Consider the following 19,861-nt stretch of genomic DNA (forward strand, 5'->3'; position numbering starts at 1 on the left):
CTTTCTAAACCGCTCTTTCCTTTCGCATCTCACTCTCTTGCTTTCTGTCTGCTTGCTGCTCTCCATCTAGATGGTCTGAGGTCCTCCTGTTTCCTTTATCCAGCTGTCTGCGTTCAAGGGAATTATGGAATTCATGCTTCACCCAAAAGAGACAGGACAGTGCCTGGGCACAGCTCTGGCAGAAGTAGATTCCCAGAGCACTTAATGCTGCAGAAAACATCCCCAGCAGTCATGTCCAACCTTCACTTCTGCCTAAATACTCACTGAGTCGGACAAAAAAAAGAAAAAAAGAGAAACAGAGAATCCGAATGATGAAAGAATTATATGCCAAAGCCCAGCACACATACAGAAAATCCCCCGAAGCCCCATAGGCACTCTTTTTCTGTGCATTATAGATCAGTGGTAACTCAGCTCCCCTATGGATTCTACTTGAAATTACATGAGGAACTAGGCTTAGTGGCTAATATTTGTCACAATGGGATGTAAGATGCATGTTTCCAAATAAGTTAATATAAAATAAACAAATTGTTGCAAATAAAACTAGCAACAGGGCTTTGCACCTAAAATCTTCCTTTAATCATTTTGAGCTACAGTTTAACATTGCCCCATTTTCATCTCTGTTATCGCTACCTCTCTGCCTGTTTTTCACCATCTCCTCTGTTGTACAGGTTCCATTAGGGTGGTTGGGAAAATGCTATGAATCTACATTCATCTGTCTGCCTTTTCAGAACTTTCTTTTTTTCTTTTTTTTCTTCTTTTTTTTAAATCTGTACTCCAGAAAGCTGAGAAAGCTTTTCAGGATTAAACAAAATCTGACTGAACTGACAACCTGTTCAGCTTGCTTATCTCCTGTTTTGATTTTAATGAATTAAAATCAAACACCCAAGTGCCCCCATGGCAAAAAATCTTGGTTGGATGCATAAATTATGAGAGGAACGAAAATGAACCAAGGATCTAAAGATGCCTACTGGGTCTTGTTGGAAAAGATGGGCCTAACTACTGTATTTTTTTAAAGCAACAAATGGAATATTAAAATCTATATAATCTAACAAGAGATGAGATGCTGGACCAGAGTAAGGGAAGTTTTAAGTAGCTAAAATTTTAGGATAGAAGTTAAACTGCATACTTTTGTACGTTTGCTATTTCCCTGGAGTGTAACTTGACCATCAGGCTTTTATATTATTGTTGCACTTTATATTACAGCTTGGTAATGATGTGGTAGTAGTGGAAGCAATATTTGTTATAATATTTGTAAGTTATTACCACTTAAATACCAATATATATAATAGCCAAATAATGACGAAGTAATAGTAAGTCTAGTTTAACATGGTGAGCATTTTGTGGCTAACTGAATCTTTTAAGCTGGAGGAAGGAAGAATTGTTTATGTAATTAGCAGAAAATTAACCATATATACATTCACAGATGCTTAAATTCAATTTATCACTCAGTAACACTTATATTATGTACCCTGATTACTTTTAGAGGGAGACTGCACATTTACAATGTTAGTTTTCTACCAAAGGTCTTCCAGGTAACAAGCTTCATGGTAATAAGCCACAGCATTAATTATAATATTTAAACTGTTATGCTCAAATTGAAAGGTTACTGGGGACAAAATGCAGTATTAATTTCAACATTAAAATGTGGTAACACAATACAATTTTTTAATCATCGATTATTACTTTGATATTACAACTTTATTACATACATAAATTCTAACTGACATCGCTCTTTATTGCTTTATTAAATAAACATACATTTGTTTCAACATTATTTCTCTAGGTTCTGACCCTGTATCACTCAATTAAATAATCTTCTATGTAATATTATTCTATTAAAACCATTTTTGTTATAACTTATTTCCATGTTATTACCTTCTTGTTTCCACCTTATAACCCCACTAATAGCACATCATTGCTGGGCTGTAACAGAAAGTGTTACCTATCTATGGATGACATTATACATTGTTACCTTGGCCTTAATAGCTGAGTTAGTTATTATATGTGATCAGAGGCATCACAAGTTCAAAATGGCAAACATTTCAGTTCATTACCAAAAAGCTTGCTGTGTGTGAGGTGAGACATAAGGGTTATAATGAAGGGTCAAGCAAGTAAGTGTGTGTGTGTGTGTGTGTGTGTGCGTGTGCGTGTGTGTGCCTGCAGTTATTCAAAAATGGTTATATTACATTTTCATATCTATTCTAAGTTGGATGATTTATTTTGAAAATAACTGAATGCGTCACTGTGTGTTCATATATCTTAGCCTAATTCTCAGCATTTATCAAACAAATCACTTGTGAATGCATAATGGAACTCTTTTACTTTCTTCTTTGTACAAAAAGGAGGGATGTCAGTCTCAGTTCTCTTAAAATCACCGTATGCCATAGCTGTTAATAGCCTATTGCTCAGATTGACATTAAATGCTCATCTGGTAACAATTACCAGTATAGACAGGACAGCAGGACAGAGTTAATATTCAGAGATTGTCTGCAATAGTCTGCCAACAGCTGTATGTCCTGTCAAAATGTCTTTGCACAAGACAAAGAAATCCCCCATACTTATTCAGTGGGACACACTCTGGATTAAAGTGTCAGCTGAATGCCTAAAAATGTAAAGATGTGGAGTGTAGACTTGGGAACTGTCCAATAAATTAAAAAGCTGAGGTTGTCCATTAGCAGCTTAACAGAAGTTCTCTCTCTGTCTCTCATCTCATTTCCTACGTCATTCATGCAGACCTATTTGCAAACTTCTCGGACAACTCATAATCACTACATAGAGCATCTGCGCACCCATTTGTAGCCAAGTCCCTAACCATGGCCACAAAAACCGGTCAGCTCCAATGTCAGGAAGACATTTGCCTTTGCAATCAAATTGTCTTAAGAAGTGTCTGAGCTTTCAAAAGTATCTCACAAGAGTAATTGTAAATTTACAGGCTTGACATTTCTCTCTCTCTCTGTTAAAGTCATTCCTTAATCATCTTTTTCATGTCTTATCACTGTGAAAACAGCCAACTACATCAAAGCTATGACAGAGAAGTAGTATAATTAAGAATAAGAGTAGATCCAACACAGACAAACAGAAAGGCATAGAGTATATTGAGAGGTGGTTTGAATGCTTTAGCACCATTAAGAGCGGAGGGGACCAAAAGACCCAAGGCCATTCTCAGTATGGTGTATGCCAAGTTCAGACTGGCATTCTTGGAACTTCAAGCTTGATGAGTTCAGCTTGGGAGTCCAGACTCCCAACAACATAGTGGTGAAGTACTCTATATGCAGTTGGAACAGCAGTGCTCTCGCTGACATTTCTGGCTCAGATGGGAGGCACTGGACTGCACTGCACAATTTGTTCCCAAGCTTTCATCCTTTTATTTCCTTAATATTATTTACATCTGGGTTTTTATTTCAGTAAAAATTCTATTCTTCATGGCCACGGATCAACCTTGCATAAATCTGTAGATTTGTTTCCGCACATAATATTTTTCAGCTCTTATAATACATTAAAATCAGGAGACATACTTGGCCAGCTCACAGTTTTTTCATGTGTGGTACAGTGTTTGAAATCATTGTAATGTTGGAAAATGTTTTCTTATTTCAGGATTTGTAGTTCATCTTCATTCATTCAGTATTCAGGTATACAAACTTGCAAACCACAGTGCCATTTATAAATGTAATTGCACATATAGCCTTTGTATTCATGCATCCCTTAGCAGCACGCCCGAACTTCCCTGTTTCACCATCAGCATTATGCAGTCACTGTGGTAGTCCTGGCCAGACCCATGCCAGAAATCCTGCACAATTCATTTTGGTTTCATATTGCCAAAAGTGTGTTGCCAATATTCATCAGGCTTCCTTTTATGTGCCCTTTGTGCCATTTTGTAAACAATGGCTTTCTTCTTGGGCACTGAGTATAGAGGTTGACTTCACACAGTGTCGACAAAATACCAATTCCCACAGTCCGAAGCACCTGCCCATGAATTTTTTGGATTCAGGGTTGTGTAAGCAGCAAATTGTGTGTGACAGCATTTTTAGTGAACAGCCTCGGCACCTTCTGGTAGCATGGCTGTTCAGGCTTCTGGTATCTGGCTCCCTGATAAGTCACCTTAGGTGACTGTGGATCTCAGGAGCTGTCCAACCATTGGCAGAGGCAACCATGATGTGATGTTGGAAAATCTCTAATTTTTTCACGACTGATATTCCATCTTAATTTTATTCAGTATTCAGGTATACAAACCCGTATACCACAGTGCCACTGAAAAATGGAATTGCATGCATGTCACACATGGACAAAACATCCTCACACTTTGCTGATGCATTTATTATTTTTAAAGCCATTATCATATGAGCTACTAATTCAGTGATACAGTAAATATGTGGAATCAAATTGCAACATTTATAAGCTGTACTTACAGAATAGCAGGCTCCATATTAGTTCATTCTTTCATATGTAACACATGTTAATGTATGAGTTATGAGTATGCTGTGACCATAGCAGACAACTTTCCTTTTCAGCATCTGATTTACTGTTTATAATTCTGCTTTTTCAAAAAGCATCTAGACTGCTGTCATGCTGTCTGTACTCTTACTTGACTGCTGTGCAAAGGTAAATAAAACTCATAAAGGTAACCTGCCTGTGTTCACCTACATTCATTTCAGATTTCCACAGCAGCCATTAGTTTATAGTGGGATACCTGTCTACTCTGGGTACGGAGGTTTTAATCTAACCTGGATACAGCTGCAAAATAAGAGCACCTCATTCATACATTGATTTGGACTGTACTTACATGTGCACACTTTTAAATGGACACTGAAAAAAGTTCACAGGAGCACAATTTCAGACAAAAACACAGATTTAGACAGAATACAACTGGTTTTCACAGTTCGCTTCGATGTTTAGAGGTAGACTGAAAGCAAATTGTGTAAAACTTCACTGGGTAAAGGGTGTTTTCTTCCCCCAAGTATTAACTAAGGAATACTTAAGCATTATATTTGTGCAAGCAGTGAGTTTTAGAACGTAGCAAGAGAGGGAATGAGAGAAGCAGGAGGAGATATGATGTAAATAAAGTCTCTTTGAAGAGAGTCTCTGTAATGTGTGATCCTGTCTAACACTCTTTGAAGGCTTGCAACACCTAAGTGCCTTCAAAGACAAATCTCAGGCGACAAAAGCCTCTGCCCCACACAAGTACAGCAGGCGCTTTTCCGTGCAAACACACACATTCCTACAAAACTGCACAATATTACAGTTGCATTTCTAGTTAACTGTATTTTCCTGAACAAGTGATTTCATATGAATAAAAACTTTTGTTTTACTGGCTTGTGATTGTGTGCCTGTGGCACCTGCTTGTCCATACACAATAGCCAATGATGAGAGGGAGAAACTTTAACATGGAGGTGCCTGAACAGACAAGACACAGAGATAATTGACAGGAAAGAAGTTAATGCGCAATCACTTCGCATTCCACACACGGACTGGTTGCATGAACAATGTGCTTCCAAGTTCTGATTTGTATGAATAGCCGATATCTTGATGCCTTTTCAGCCAAAGAATAATGAGTCTCTACTATTCAATTTTCTATGGGGATGCATACATCATATACGTGGGTTGGTGAGAGCTAGTCGTCAATCATCAACCAAGCATCTTATGAAAAATTACTCTCAGCTGTCAGTATACTTTGTTCACTGCCACAGGGGAGACTTATGCAAAGCCATGACAACAATGGTGAGCAATCGTGCGCTACCCTCCTGCTCCTGCTGTGGCTGTGAATATACCACTGTTAGGTCAGGTATTTTCCCATCTAAACTGTCGAGTGGGTTATTTCAATCTACAGGAGCCATCCTTCGAGTTCACCATCGTGGGTTCAGTGTGGTTTTTGAACTGCTGAGTGGGCTGTCTCAGTTGAGAGAGATCAGCTTTAAGGCAGAAATATGCACATGCGAGTGGCCAAAAAGAAGAAGAAAACAAAAATATATGGGAAGACTAACCCCTACCATCCAAGTACATCTTGAATAGAAATTAGAGATGGCACGATACCACTTTTTTATGTCCGATACCGATACCGATACCATAAATTTGGATATCTGCTGATACCGATATGAATCCGATATAGTGTATTTTTTAATCAATAAAACAGTTTTTTTAATATCTTGCTGCTTTTTGTATAAGTTCATACTCAAGTTAAAAAACAAACAAAAACTAAAGCTATTCTGTTATACCCAGTGTTGGTCAAGTTACTTGAAAAAAGTAATCAGTAACTAATTATTGATTACTTCCCCAAAAAAGTAATCCCATTACTTTACTGATTACTTATTTTCAAAAGTAATTAATTACTTAGTTACTTAGTTACTTTTTAAAAACACGATTTACAACCTGAAGAGGTGATAAAGCGATAGATCTTTCAGCCCAATTCTACTTTTTCTACATAATCCATCATACAAAATGTAATCAAATGGAAAAGTGTATTTTTTTAACTTGTTTTATTAGTTTTAATCTTTTAACTTTATGCATCAAGCAAAAATTTAATTGTATGCAACATTCTCTGACTTGAATAAATTAGTTTAACATTTAAACCTATTTTCTACACATTCCAGCACATAAAATAAAATATTTTGTGTGTTTTCACTCACTCTTTCAAATAGATGCAAGTAAAACACAGCAGAAAATAAATAAAGTCAAAGACTCAGCGGTCCTGTTGCTCTATTTTCACCTGTAAAGCAGGACTTCGGTAGGCGGAGGTTTACCCTGGTGCAGGTGTGCCGCGGTCAGTTGAAGAATCCGCGAGTTTCTCTGTGAGTTTCCCATTACGTCGTTGCACACTCGGTGCTTGCTTGGAAGTTTAGGGGGTTTTTTCGCTGTAAAAAGAAGTTTTCTTCCCACGCACGATGGACACTAATGTTTTTGTCACTTTTTATGGAATCAAACTCAAAGTAAGGTCAGTACTTCCACGCTTTAAATGCTGCACGCTCATACTCTCTCCCACAATCGATATGTGATCCACTGTTGATCTGCACACAGCTGTTGTCACTAACGGCGCACTCGCTTACGTCACTGTCATGAGACATTCTCGCACAGCGGGAGGTGAAACGCTGCCTGAGGGAAGCAAAGGACACCTACAGGAGGAAGGTGGAGCAGAAGTTGGAGAGGAACAACATGAGGGAGGTCTGGAATGGTGTGAAAACCATCACAGGCCACAACACCAAGAAAAGCACAGTGGGGGGGACTGTGGAGAAGGCAAACGAACTTAACAACTTCTTCAACAGGTTTGACCAGCCCACAACCCCCCCACCCTCACCTTCACTACAGAGTCCAATCCCCCTCTCCTACCTCCCTCGCTTCCCCCCCTTCCTGACACCATGACACCCCCCTCCTCCAATCCCTCTCTCAGCAGCAAGACATCTCCCCCCCTCCCCTCCTCCCAAACATCTCCCAGTGTCACAGTGGATCAGGTCAGGAGACAACTGAGGAAGCTTCGCCCCAGAAAGGCAGCAGGCCCAGACAAGGTGTGTCCTAGGATGCTAAAGGCGTGTGCTGCTGAACTTGGGGAGCCGCTACAACGAGTCTTCAACCTCAGTCTGCGACTGGGGAGAGTGCCCGCCCTATGGAAGACATCCTGCATCGTCCCAGTCCCCAAAAAGAACCGGCCCAATGAGCTGAATGACTTCCGACCGGTGGCACTGACGTCACATCTTATGAAGACTCTAGAGCGGCTCTTCCTCAACCTCCTCCGACCACAGGTACAACATGCCCAGGACCCACTACAGTTTGCATACAAGGCGGGTGTCGGAGTGGAGGATGCCATCCTGTACCTCCTACACAGAGCCCACTCACACCTGGATGGGGGAAAAGGCACGGTCAGGATCCTGTTTCTTGACTTTTCCAGTGCCTTTAATACCATCCGGCCCTGTATGCTTCAAGAAAAACTGAACAGGATGGAGGTGGACCCCTGCCTGGTGGCTTGGATCTCCGACTACCTCACCGACAGACCACAGTACGTCAGGCTGAAGGACATCACGTCTGACACTGTGGTCAGCAGCACAGGAGCACCACAGGGAACTGTGCTGTCCCCTCTTCTCTTCACCCTGTACACCTCTGACTTCTGCTACAACTCTGAATTATGCCACATTCAGAAGTTTGCAGACGACACAGCCATCATGGGGTGTATCTGGGATGATCAGGAAGAGGAGTACAGAAGTCTGGTGAGGAACTTTGTCGCATGGAGTCACACAAACCACCTGCAACTCAACACCTCAAAGACTAAGGAACTGGTTGTGGACTTCGGGAGGTCTAGAGCAGGTCCACTGCCGGTTCAGATAGAGGGGGAGGAGGTGGAGGTGGTCAACAAGTACAAGTACCTCGGGCTGTGGGTGGACAATAAACTGGACTGGTCATGCAACACAGAGCACCTGTATAAAAAAGCCCAAAGCCGACTGTACTTCCTCAGGAGGCTGAGGTCTTTTAACATCTGCAGGAAGCTCCTGAGGATGTTTTACCAGTCGGTGGTTGCTGGAGTACTTTTCTATGCTGTGGTGTGCTGGGGGAGCAGCACAGCAAAGAAGGACTCATCCAGGCTGGAGAAACTGATCAGGAGGGCTAGCTCTGTGGTCGGCATGAAGCTGGACACTCTGGTGACAGTGGCAGAGAAAAGGACAAGAAACTGATGGACATTATGGACAATGCCAGACATCCTCTGCACACGGCCATAAACAACCAGAAGAGTCTGTTCAGTGACAGGTTGCTTCTCCCAAAGACAAGAACTAACAGACTTAAAAACTCCTTTGTCCCACACGCCATCAGACTGTTTAACTCCTCCCTGGAGGGGAGAGGGAGGGGAAACAGGAGGACAAAGGAGGGGGGAACAACTAAGCTGTAGTGCCTCTTCACCTCACTGTGCAATACCTTTTGTGCAATACTTTTGTAAATAGTCAACAGTGCAATAGACTCAATACTTGAAATGTGCAATTCACTTGTATTTTTATTTTTATTCCTATTTATTCTATTTATCCCCTTCGTATATTTTATTTATATTGTCTCTGTATTTATATATATATATATATGTGTGTGTGTGTGTGTGTGTATTATATATATATATATATATATATATATATATAATATTCTGTAACTCTGTAACTTCTGTCGGTGCTGTGCTTTTTTGGAAATCGAATTTCCCAGAGGAACCCACCCGAGGGATTAATAAAGTTCTATCTAATCTAATCTAATCTAATCTAAAAAATCACGGTTTTAGTAACGCAGTAACGCAGCGTTACTACGGGAAAGTAACGGTAATCTAATTACCGTTTTTGCAATAGTAATCCCTTACTTTACTCGTTACTTGAAAAAAGTAATCAGATTACAGTAACGCGTTACTGCCCATCTCTGGTTATACCTGTATGCAAAAAATACACTGCACCCAAAATATTTCATAGTTCAGCAATACTGATCAATCTAATAAACTTAAACCTACACCATCCTCCCTATTCTGGTATTTTAAAGAGTACTTAGCAGAAATATTAAGCAACCTAACTAATAGGGTTCTAAAACTCCCAGCAAAAAAAATAAAAAATAGGGAACCACCCACCCTCCACCTCATGATGCTTAATTGACGTAATCAACTATAATTTGATGCAGTGTGGAAAAAAAATACACAGAAATCAGTTATTTTTCAAGAATAATTAAATAGATTCAACATCTTTCTTCAACAGAATTGTAGATTGAACAAATGGTATCTTCCCAAAGGAAATAGTACTATAGCTTACTAGGGTATATTGGACTTAATAGTTACTATATACAGTAATAGACTTCTATACATTTTACATCAGATTAAAACTTTGGGTGTAAGATTCGGATAATTATTTATTAAAAGCTAGACATTTTAAATGAGAATAAGAAAGAAAAGTATGTCTTTGTGCCCCCCTTTTCCCTGTTAATGCCCTATCGGCCCCCCTGGCTAAACTTTGCTAGATCCGCCCCTGCACAGTTACCAGCCGTCAGCTACATAGAAAAGGATCCTGGTCTAGAAAGTAATAATAAATAGATTCTAACAACAGCTTATCAAGCTTAAACGTGCTGCTGTTGTTCAGCCGCTGGTTTCCTCTTTCTGGCGCGAAGTGAGCAATAAACAAACAAGAGAGACGGACTCGTGACAGAAAAGCCGATCAGCTGATCATTGATCAGTTTCGATTGAAGTAGCAGCAGGAGAGGGAGGGAGAGAAGAGGCAGTCGCTCAGTATCGGACCGATACCGATACGTAACATTGGATCGGTCCATCTCTAATAGAAATTAAGCAATTTTTAATCAAGCGTTTGATATATTGTCTTATGCTAATGGGTGTATATGGGGAAATTGCTGGCATGTGATTAATCACAAGATGTGCTGATTGTCCTTGTACAAGCAGTTGTTGTTGTTGGAATTGTAGATGCGCATTTTATACAATTAAAAATTGATCCATTTGGTGGGATCATGCCTCCTAATCCCCCTTTTCCAGAAGATCCAAGCCATTTGAAAGCCTATATGAGAGATTTCCACTGGACAAATGACAGTTAATGTTTTATTCTCACTGGGGGCACTTGACTGCATGCACTCACTGCAGATTTTCTCCTAAGTGTACACCAAAGACTGATCATGCTTTATATTCAAAAGGGTTCCATCAAAGTAATGCCTGAGTCACTGTGGGAAAACAGCAGAGATGAAGATATCCAACGTTTTCTGTGGTTACAGCAGCAGCCAACCTTTTCTTTAATAGGCTATAATCTCTGTTTTATTCTCTCAACAAGTGGGAAGCCTTCTTTTTGATTATCTAAATCCTCTGAATGCTGCTGTCACTGTGTGTAAAGTTTAATAACATAATGATTATGAGGATATCTATAGGTCATGTCTTGCTAAAAGAAATGATTCATGCTGGCACCCGACTTGTTACTTCTTAATTTTCTGAATTCTGCTTCTTGATAGCTTCAATAAATAAATAACCTTGATTAGATTTAGCGCTATGAATCCAATGAACCTAACCTAAACCTCTATTTAAAAAAATTGAACCTGAAGACAGGGTTGCATTCAAATGCTCCAGTGATCACTGTGTATATCTGAGTGAAAGAGAATACACCCAAATGGAATAAAAAACGTCTTCATGAGAAGCCCTCATATCCACTCGTGGATGTGAGGGCAACTTCATTACGTGCTTCAATGAAAGTTTGTAGTTGCTTTGATAAATCCTAAGGGTTTTTTTCCTATTGACTAATAAGGGGGAAATGAGTCCTGGTTGCTTCCTACTGGCTGAAAAATAGTTGCTGATTTACAGATTATGCAAATAAATGCATACTTCCTGCCCTAATTGTTGCCTGATAAAGCACAAAATTGCCAGTCAGCACTGTGTGGCAGACTTCACTGCATAAAATATCCATCTTGGCAAGTTTTTAATCTCAGTCTCGTTCTTAAGCATTTTTTAAAATTTCCATTAGAATAAAATATTAGTTTTCAGTTCACAAAAGAAGCATCTCAAGCTTGTAATAAATATGGAGAATTAGGGAGAAACCCAGTCACATTAAAAGTTTGAATGAGTCACTAAAAATTTGTAGTTATTCATTTCATTTATAATTGGATGAATTAGAGGTCCAAGAGTACTTTTGTCCTGCATGCAGAGGCGCCTACATTCACAACAAAATAAGTTCATCAACACCATTATAGCAAGCTTTTCAGAGGGACTCCTCTGCTTATTAACCAGCCCTTTCATAGTAAGTGTGACTCAGAGTGCCGGTGAACTTTACTAGTAGAGCGTGTAAGTGTGGGAAAAGTGGGATGCCAGACTGTCAGAGTAGCTTTAACAGTGCAAGCTATCAATAAGAGCTCCAGTGGCAGCTTAATTCATCTTACACGACATTTACTTGAACACACTATTCCCTAACTTGAAGCACAGGTGAAATCTGTGCCTGTATCATTTCTGTGCCCATCTGCACCTACTGTAAGCATCCTGTCCATGTGCCTGGCAGCTTTTAATCAGCATCAATGTATTAACTGAGCTTTACCAAGATGTTTAATTTGAAATCAAGTTAAAAATCCAAAAGAATCAGGTTAAATTGGACAGTACCTAATGTGAGTTCAGTTTAGTCACTGATTTTTTATATTTTTCCTCAAGGTAAGGCACATAAAATGCACAGTTTACTAGAGTAATTTCTTTTGTTGTTGCTCTGATGACAGTGGCACGGAAAGGCTAAGTGCGCTCTGAGGTCAATAGGTTAAAGAAATGCGCAGAAGTAGCCCGAGATTAAGAAACGTGCGGGGTGAAACAAAAACAAGATTTTATATAACCAGTGTTCACCCCCGAGCAGATGTCACACTCAGCATTGCCTACGTAACCTACATCATTATGCAAACTCTCGCTAGACTCCAGTAAGTTGTATCTTTTCCATCTGGGTTAATGGCGAAGTATTGTTAGTTCTGTGATCACTGATCATGTGGTTTGACTTTGTCCGACCTTTGCGTCCTTTCAGACTATCGGAATTGGGGGAAAAACTCCTACCCGCGTTCCTCAGCTTGCGGTTCCTGAACACCGAGATGATCACCAGCAGGTTCCCCAGCACGTCAACCACCGTGGTGAAGATCAAAACACTGGCCAGGATTGCAATGACCCAGGCGGGGCGGGCGGTCCCCTCTGTGGCCAGGGTGCGATCTAGCTGCCCCAGCCGTGGCTCTGTCCGGTTCTTTACAAGTGTTAATGTGTCCGGCATCACTGGCCCACAGCCCGAGCTGCTTTTGAATCGCCGCTGTAAATTTATGTCCCGCAGGTACCGTCGGTACCGGCGTGTCCTAAACGAAACATTAAGCGCACCCTTTCGAGTTCCACAAGAGCCCAACGAGAGTCTGCCACTTAAAGGCGATGGGAATGAATTGCCGGGCTATTGTGCGGGAATCACGTGTGGCATATAAAGTTACACGTACTCTCGGCTCTTTCTTATGTTCGCACAAAAGTCATCCATCCACGTGCCACGGGCAGCTCGGACACGCGGCGGTTGCCACACCTTCTCTCTGGCAATGAATGCAAATTATTTGTCGTTCAGAAAATAGTCCTCCAGATAAGGTCCAGTCCATTCATATTTTAAATCTCCATCCTCGTCAAGTGTCCCCGGGTTGCTGGCTGGCATCTCCAAGTCTCCTCCTGCATGTGCCCACGCGGGAAAGAAGAAGGCTATTTCTTCAGATATATATATATATATATATATTTTAAAAAAATGCCAAATCATCGCACCGCCGGCGGAAACCTCATTTAATTTGCTGTTCTGGGAACACACGCGTGAACAAATTGCCTTCCCTGACCGTTTGTGTTGTCCTTGCCATAATCTGAACTACGACGCAAACGGCGCTGTCCGTGGCGAGGCGGCACTGTGGCAAAACATCAAATCCACAGACTGAGCACGAGGAAGACACGGCTTCACGGCTTCACAAACAACGTTTGTGCCTTCCACTGGGCTTTATGCGCATCTCCATTTCTCACACCTCTTGCCGTCTTTGACTTTCACTCTTCATCTCCTAACCTACTTTGCCGAGGCATGCGTGCAAACAAAGATTTTCCCTCATTTTCCCCTCTGCCTATCCCCAGCGTGACATCCCAGAATCTGTCTTTGATCTCAGCACAAAGCTTGGTTATGCTCTAAGTGTACACACAGCGGTGGGTCGGCATGGGAAGTCCAGTCAGCACACACAGACTTGTGTGAGGCATGCGTCGTAGGCAAACGACAAATTTGAAAATGTAATGATTGTTTTTTCTTTGTCCGAAGTTATTCGTGTGCAAGTACAAATATGCTGTTGGCTTTTGAGGTATTACAATTAGCATTTCCATGCAGCTGGAGCCAGGCTATATAATTGAAGCCTTTCATTTGCAAATACGGTGCACTATTGATTGAACCAATGTCCTTTAGTAGTGTCTCTACTGAGTGCCACTTATGGACTAAGCTATAATTCACTTTGTGCACAGTGCAGTAACAGTAAATGGAGGTTGCAGGCTAAACCCATTCATCCTTAATAACACGGGTAACAGTGCAGTCAGTCTCTCCATCAGATCTGGTGGATTCATATGTCATCAATACTTTTGGTGACACATTGAGGACAGTGCCATTCCACTTGTTTAACTCTTCACTGCTGGGCGAATGGATGACCCTGATGTCCTCAAGCACAGCAGCAGGAACAGATTAGAGCAGCCCAGTGTCATCCTCAAAGCAGTATGATGAGTTCCACATGAGCCTGATGTGATGACCAGGAGACAGACAGCTCTGGCAAGTGAGGTCAGGGCACACAATCATACGCTTTGAGTATGTGAATAAACTCGATAGAAGGGACAGTGACTGAATGAATTTATAATATTACTCACACCAGGAAAAGAAAATCTATAGTCTTGATGGTACAGACCACAAAACATCTAAATCTGCTAATTGAAACTGCAAATCCCTGATAAGACTGCGCTGACTGTGCTTCACAGACTTCGGAATCTCAAGCTAATGTATTACAGTGCTCGTCTGCTTTGAAGGAACTTTTGATAATCTTAAGCACTTAAAAAATAATAATAAAAAAAAACTTCAAGGCATTCTTAATTACAAGGAAATCTCCTTTATCAGCACAGCACGGTGATGTGTAACCTTAAACCTCTGAGTTTTGTCATATAAGCCTTTGAGTAAAGAAAACACTAAGAAAGGCTTTTAAGGTAAAAATAAAAATAATAAATCCAGGATTATTAAAGAAGCAAGAAAGAAAGAAAAAAATGCAAGTACCCTACAATTTATAACCCTATCTGAATCCATAAATGGTCCTATTTTGATATATACTCTTTAGAAAAAAAAGATTTTTAGCACTTACTTATGGCAGTGTACCCTAATGTTATGGGAATAAGCGCAGAAATGAGGATGTAGATGAATAATGTACTGAGAATCTCATCAAAGAAAGTGGGTTTTAGCATAGCCCTCTAGAAGAGCCAGTAACATACAGTAGCGTCTCCATATGGCCGTGTTCTTTGTGCTGTACTCTACATGACAACATGGCTTATTAATATTGATAACGCAGTCTTTGCTAACACAAGCCACTGTTCCGCAGAGAGTTTTCTGGAAATTACCAGATGGTGCCATGAAAACAAGTGTCGGAGGTACCAGGTGTAAAGAAAAGAAAAGGCATAGAGTCTATACTTTATGTTGTTTTGAGAGTTATTTAAATAAATATAACAAGCGTAACCATAATTGGATTGTATTCATGAGTATAAACAATCTAATCTTTGAGTAACACAACTGACAACAGGTTTGCAGGAAGCGCTGCTACATTCATTTAACAACAGAAAACCAAAAATATATACACCAATATATATATATGGTTGTGTGTGAACGTGAACAAATGCAAAAGAAAAATGGAACATCACATTTTCATTTGCAGGGTTATGATGAAATGAACGTAATATACATGAAAATCAAGTGAAGAGAGATATATAATAAATCTCAATAATAAATCTTTAAAAAAAAACGCAAACGCATAGTGAATTGCTGTATCTGTGACAAAGTTCTTGCAAAGTTTCATTGGCCCAAACAGTTCGGGTACATACAGATACTGAGCATACAAACATGTCATCATTATATTAGGATGGGACTGAAAGCTTTTTGTTGTTTCCAAAACATTTAAAGATGTGGGAACATAAAAATAGCCAAACTAGTCTTCAGTGTTTTTGAGAACAGATTTGGAGATCTAAAATTTTGGACTCACACCTGTGGTCCCAGAGGATGAATTTCATCGATTTTGCAAAAAAAAATTCGATTGGAATTTTCACTAATTTTTGACAATTATTAAATGCATAAATTAAATTTTAAGTTTTCACCTATCACTGAATTTGGTACAGGCAGTAATGGTCATTAAAAAAGACAAATATTCACAGGTGTGGCTGGTTATTATTATTATTTGTATTTTTCAACTATAATTCATAGGAAAGATCCCTCCAAAGACCTTTTAAAAAAAGAGCTATGGGCTCATAAGCTTAAAAATCCTGTATGAAATTTAGTGGAAACGGCTCCTGAGCCAAATAACACGTAAAGAGATTTTGGTACAATCTGGATTTGGAATTTATGCTGTTAGATTATCATTTTAAACCACAGCTTGAAAACTGGAACTGAGGCAAAGGTTAAACTGGAAGAGGTTGACGTTTTTACTTCACCATTATTAATAAGGTGTTAGCTCGCCTTTTGTCTTCTACACATGTTTCTGTGTTTATCTTATTGTGTTTTTATTGTTCTTACATTTGAATTGTCAGATGGACTGTAAAGGTTCCTAGCAAAGGCATTTCACGCTTTCATCGTTTAACAAGGGCCTAATAAAAGTCTTAAAGTTGCAGCAAAATCAGCAAATCTTGATGCTTATTCTGCTGGCATAAATAAAAACCCTGATGATCAAAGAACAACACAAGCCAGCCCTTTTTCTTAGCTAAATCAGATCTCAGCAATCTTAAAGGTGACAGCGTACCAATTCCTTAGAGCCAGAGAAGATAACAAGCTGAGCTCTGAAGCCCATGATGCAGCCATATTTCTCAGCAGCTGTTGATCCATCATTCTGTCTCACCTCTCTTTAAGGCAGCAGTTTTTTACAAGATCAGAACAAACTGAGAAGTGTTGTAATGCAGTCCAACAGCTTAACACTGAAGGCCCCTGCATATCAGCATATTAGGGCTCGAGCAAAGATGAATGAAGGGTAAAAAAAATATATCCCGGAAAATGGGATTCAGCTTTTTCTGTGGTCTTTGTGTAGTTTGCAGTAAGTGGCCAAGAGAGGGAAATCTTCCCCGCCAAAGAAATGTCCCAAAGTTTGAGGCAATTACTGTATTTTAATGTTGTGTAAATGTGACATAATCCGATGGTCTTTATACACTTTCATCACATAAGGAAATCCAATAAAGGACATGAAGCGCATGGTTAACATCCCTGTCTCGCACATAGCAGTTTTGCAGGCATATGCCAGCGGATTGCCTTGGTAATAATCTCTTAAAACAGCAGGGGGAGGGCAGTGATGGGATAGAGCTGGTAAACAGCTTCCTACACGGCCGAGAGCAGCTTTCTGATGTGAATTCGTATCCCCGCACATGTGCATAGACGTCACCTAGTCCCACTCCATTTCCCCTCTTCCCCTTGTTGCCTTGTTTTAAGCATGCAGGCATGTTCTGTCAGATCATACTCATATTATTAAAGTATATAAAATACATGAGATGAAATTGCTCCAGACACTGACTGCGTTTGTAATCACTGTGGTCACGGGTGGGTTTGCGTGCAGGTATGTGTCTGCATGCTGGTGTGCACACGTGTGTGTGTGTTGGTGCATGCGCAAGTGTGTTTGTGTCTCATCAGAGGCAGATGTTAGGCACATAGATTAGGTCTGGCCGGGTGTGTAATCCCGGTGTTACTGAGAAACAGCGTGGATTTATAATCACCCACACAGCTACCCCTCAATAAGCAAGAACTGGGGAATGGTAATCTCTCGTATTTTTCCCACTCCTCTACTCATCTCTTGCCTTTCTTACACGGTCTATCTTTCAATCCCTTTCTCCTTTATGTAACATCATTTAATCCTTCTGTCCATTTCTTCTCTTCCCTGCTGTGTCCAGAAAGATCATGAAGAAATTCATTGTTAAAAGAAAAGGAGCAGAAAGGAAAGGGAAGAAAAATAGGAAATGTTGGAGTAGAAAGCGGTTTTAAGTGGCTTAGCTGACTTTGTGGTATAAATGCCAGCTGGTCCAATGAAAAGCCAGCAGAGCTAAAGGGACTGGCAGGTCCTCATCAGTGTCCCCTGATGCACGATGAATAAACACAACAGTCACTTTTTGTTTATTTTTCTATGTCTTGTTTCCCTCACACCCCCTCATGTTTGCCTTTAGTTTGACCCCGTGCCTGTCACCAGCGTGCTTGGAATACGCTAAACAAGTGGGATGGTTATCAAACAAGTTTGTCAGAGAGACAGTGTAAGTTATTGGAACATGTTGCACAATCCTTTGTCACCATAATTTAATGAGCTCTAAATCTGGACGAATAAACTGCTTGCACTGTTTCGCCTCTCTTTTACCACAGCGCAGGGACATTTGTGGTGTGTGTTTATATTCCTGTTGTTTATTCTCAGTACCTCATACTGAGCGAGAGGCAGTAGTAATGTTGTGCAAGGTTATGCACATCAGGGTAATGTCCTGTGGGTAATCACCCCTAAATTTTTTCTTCTTCCAGTAAAGACCTAAATTGAAAACAGGAAATAATTCAGAAAAAGCTGACGTACCACTGCCCCTTTTTAGAGACACCTGGCTTTCTCACCTGAGAAATGTTTAGCATATTATGCTAATTGACAAAATCTTATTTTCTGTTTTGCCTTGTTACGACAGGCAGGGGTAATAGAGGAAACATAAATTCAGGTGTTGTGATCACATTAGGAAGCAAAACAGGCTGATTATTTTTAGGCTGTAAAGTTGGTAATAGAAGTTTTAGAATGTCTCCCACAGTGACAAGTTTCATCAAGTTTTATGAACACACTGTAGCGCATAAATTTTTCCTGGGCTGAGGAAAATAGAGATTTGTCTCCCTTGAGTTCTGCCTTGTACCTGTTTGAGTCTTTTGTGGTTCATGGTTCCTGCAGGGAGAGAAAACAGAGCTGGAACAAACCAGGCAGCATTTAACTATGAGCTATTTCCATCTATTGCACTGACACAAACTGGCATTCACTAAAAGATATATGAATCATTTCACTCAAAAATGATATTCTCAGTAAAAAAAAAAAAAACACTGGCAAAATGACTGCCTTCATGGAAACACTGCTATAGCTCTATATAGTAAAATGCACATGTTGCAAATACTCTTTCAAAGAAAACAATTTTAAGATACTCTGTCTTATTCTTCCAAACCTAAAGCACGCAGACATGCAGTCTTCCCAGATATTGTGCATAAAAGATGAATGTAGCTTTTGGGTCTGAAAAGTGAAGCCAGTGCGGAAGTGCCTTAAGCCTGCATTCTTTCTGTTAGCCAACACAGGGCTGGTTGTAAAAACTGAACGTCTTTTCCTAGCTCACAATGGGCCTTCGGTAGATGAGCATGCACAGCAATAAACATAACTGCATAAATTCTGCATGATAAAACACAGTGAGCAGTTGACCATCAGTGGAAATTGTATGTGATACATGGATTATAAGGTAAAACTTAAATTAACAATAAATAAAACAGCTGTACAATTTGATTAAATGTTAGAGTTATTTCACCAGGGACATCTGGCATCTGGTAAAACTGCCCTTAATGGGCTTATATTTATCTGGGGGGAAATATGTTTGCATTATTTAATGTACAAAACACACTGTTTTTCCCCCTCTGCATTGATGCAAGGATGTCCTTTCACCTTTATCCCTGAGTGGGCATTTAACATGTGAATCTTGCAAAATTCACACATCAGCCAAGACTTAAAGTGGTGTGAACGTTAATTTTGTCTGACAACTTAAATGTTGTAAAATCAGAACTTTAGCAGAAATGAGAAACTGACTGATATAAAAGTAAAGACATTTGTGGATCCCGTTTGTGTCACTCTTTCATGCCTGCACAGTCTAATGACAAGCAGAACAGGAAACTGTGTAATTGAGCACACAGTATAGGAGTTAAACAAACAGATGTTAACATTAGCTAGATTAGCTATGGTTGATACCTATGCTAAGCACATATTGGTGTCTTGGATGATGGGAGTGCTGAAATTGGACCTCTGCTGGTGCTGAGCTTAACATGATAAAATGCAGTGTATCACTTGGTTAAACAAATGAAATCCAGTCTAGGAGAGTCTACATGATAACTGAGAGTTTCCTTCAGAGCAATCAGACCATGCATTTGTGGTCAGAAGGTTAAATACA

The 19,861-nt window shown here is 40.1% G+C and overlaps 1 protein-coding gene across 1 annotated transcript in view; it reads right to left on the reverse strand.

Annotated features, from left to right (window-relative positions):
• mtnr1bb (melatonin receptor 1Bb) overlaps positions 1-13,663 on the reverse strand; it is a 54,915-nt gene extending 41,252 nt beyond the window's left edge. Inside the window, exon 1 of the mRNA XM_085470338.1 lies at positions 12,503-13,663. Within this exon, the coding sequence (XP_085326464.1) occupies positions 12,503-12,710 (208 nt within the window). The 5' untranslated portion in view covers positions 12,711-13,663. The remainder of the gene's footprint in view (positions 1-12,502) is intronic.
• Positions 13,664-19,861: the final 6,198 nt, after the last annotated feature.

This window comes from Copadichromis virginalis, linkage group LG10 (genome assembly GCF_057382275.1).
Source record: "Copadichromis virginalis isolate Kocher_CV1m ecotype Utaka linkage group LG10, C_Virginalis_male_GT1.1, whole genome shotgun sequence".
NCBI classification, from domain to species: domain Eukaryota; kingdom Metazoa; phylum Chordata; class Actinopteri; order Cichliformes; family Cichlidae; genus Copadichromis; species Copadichromis virginalis.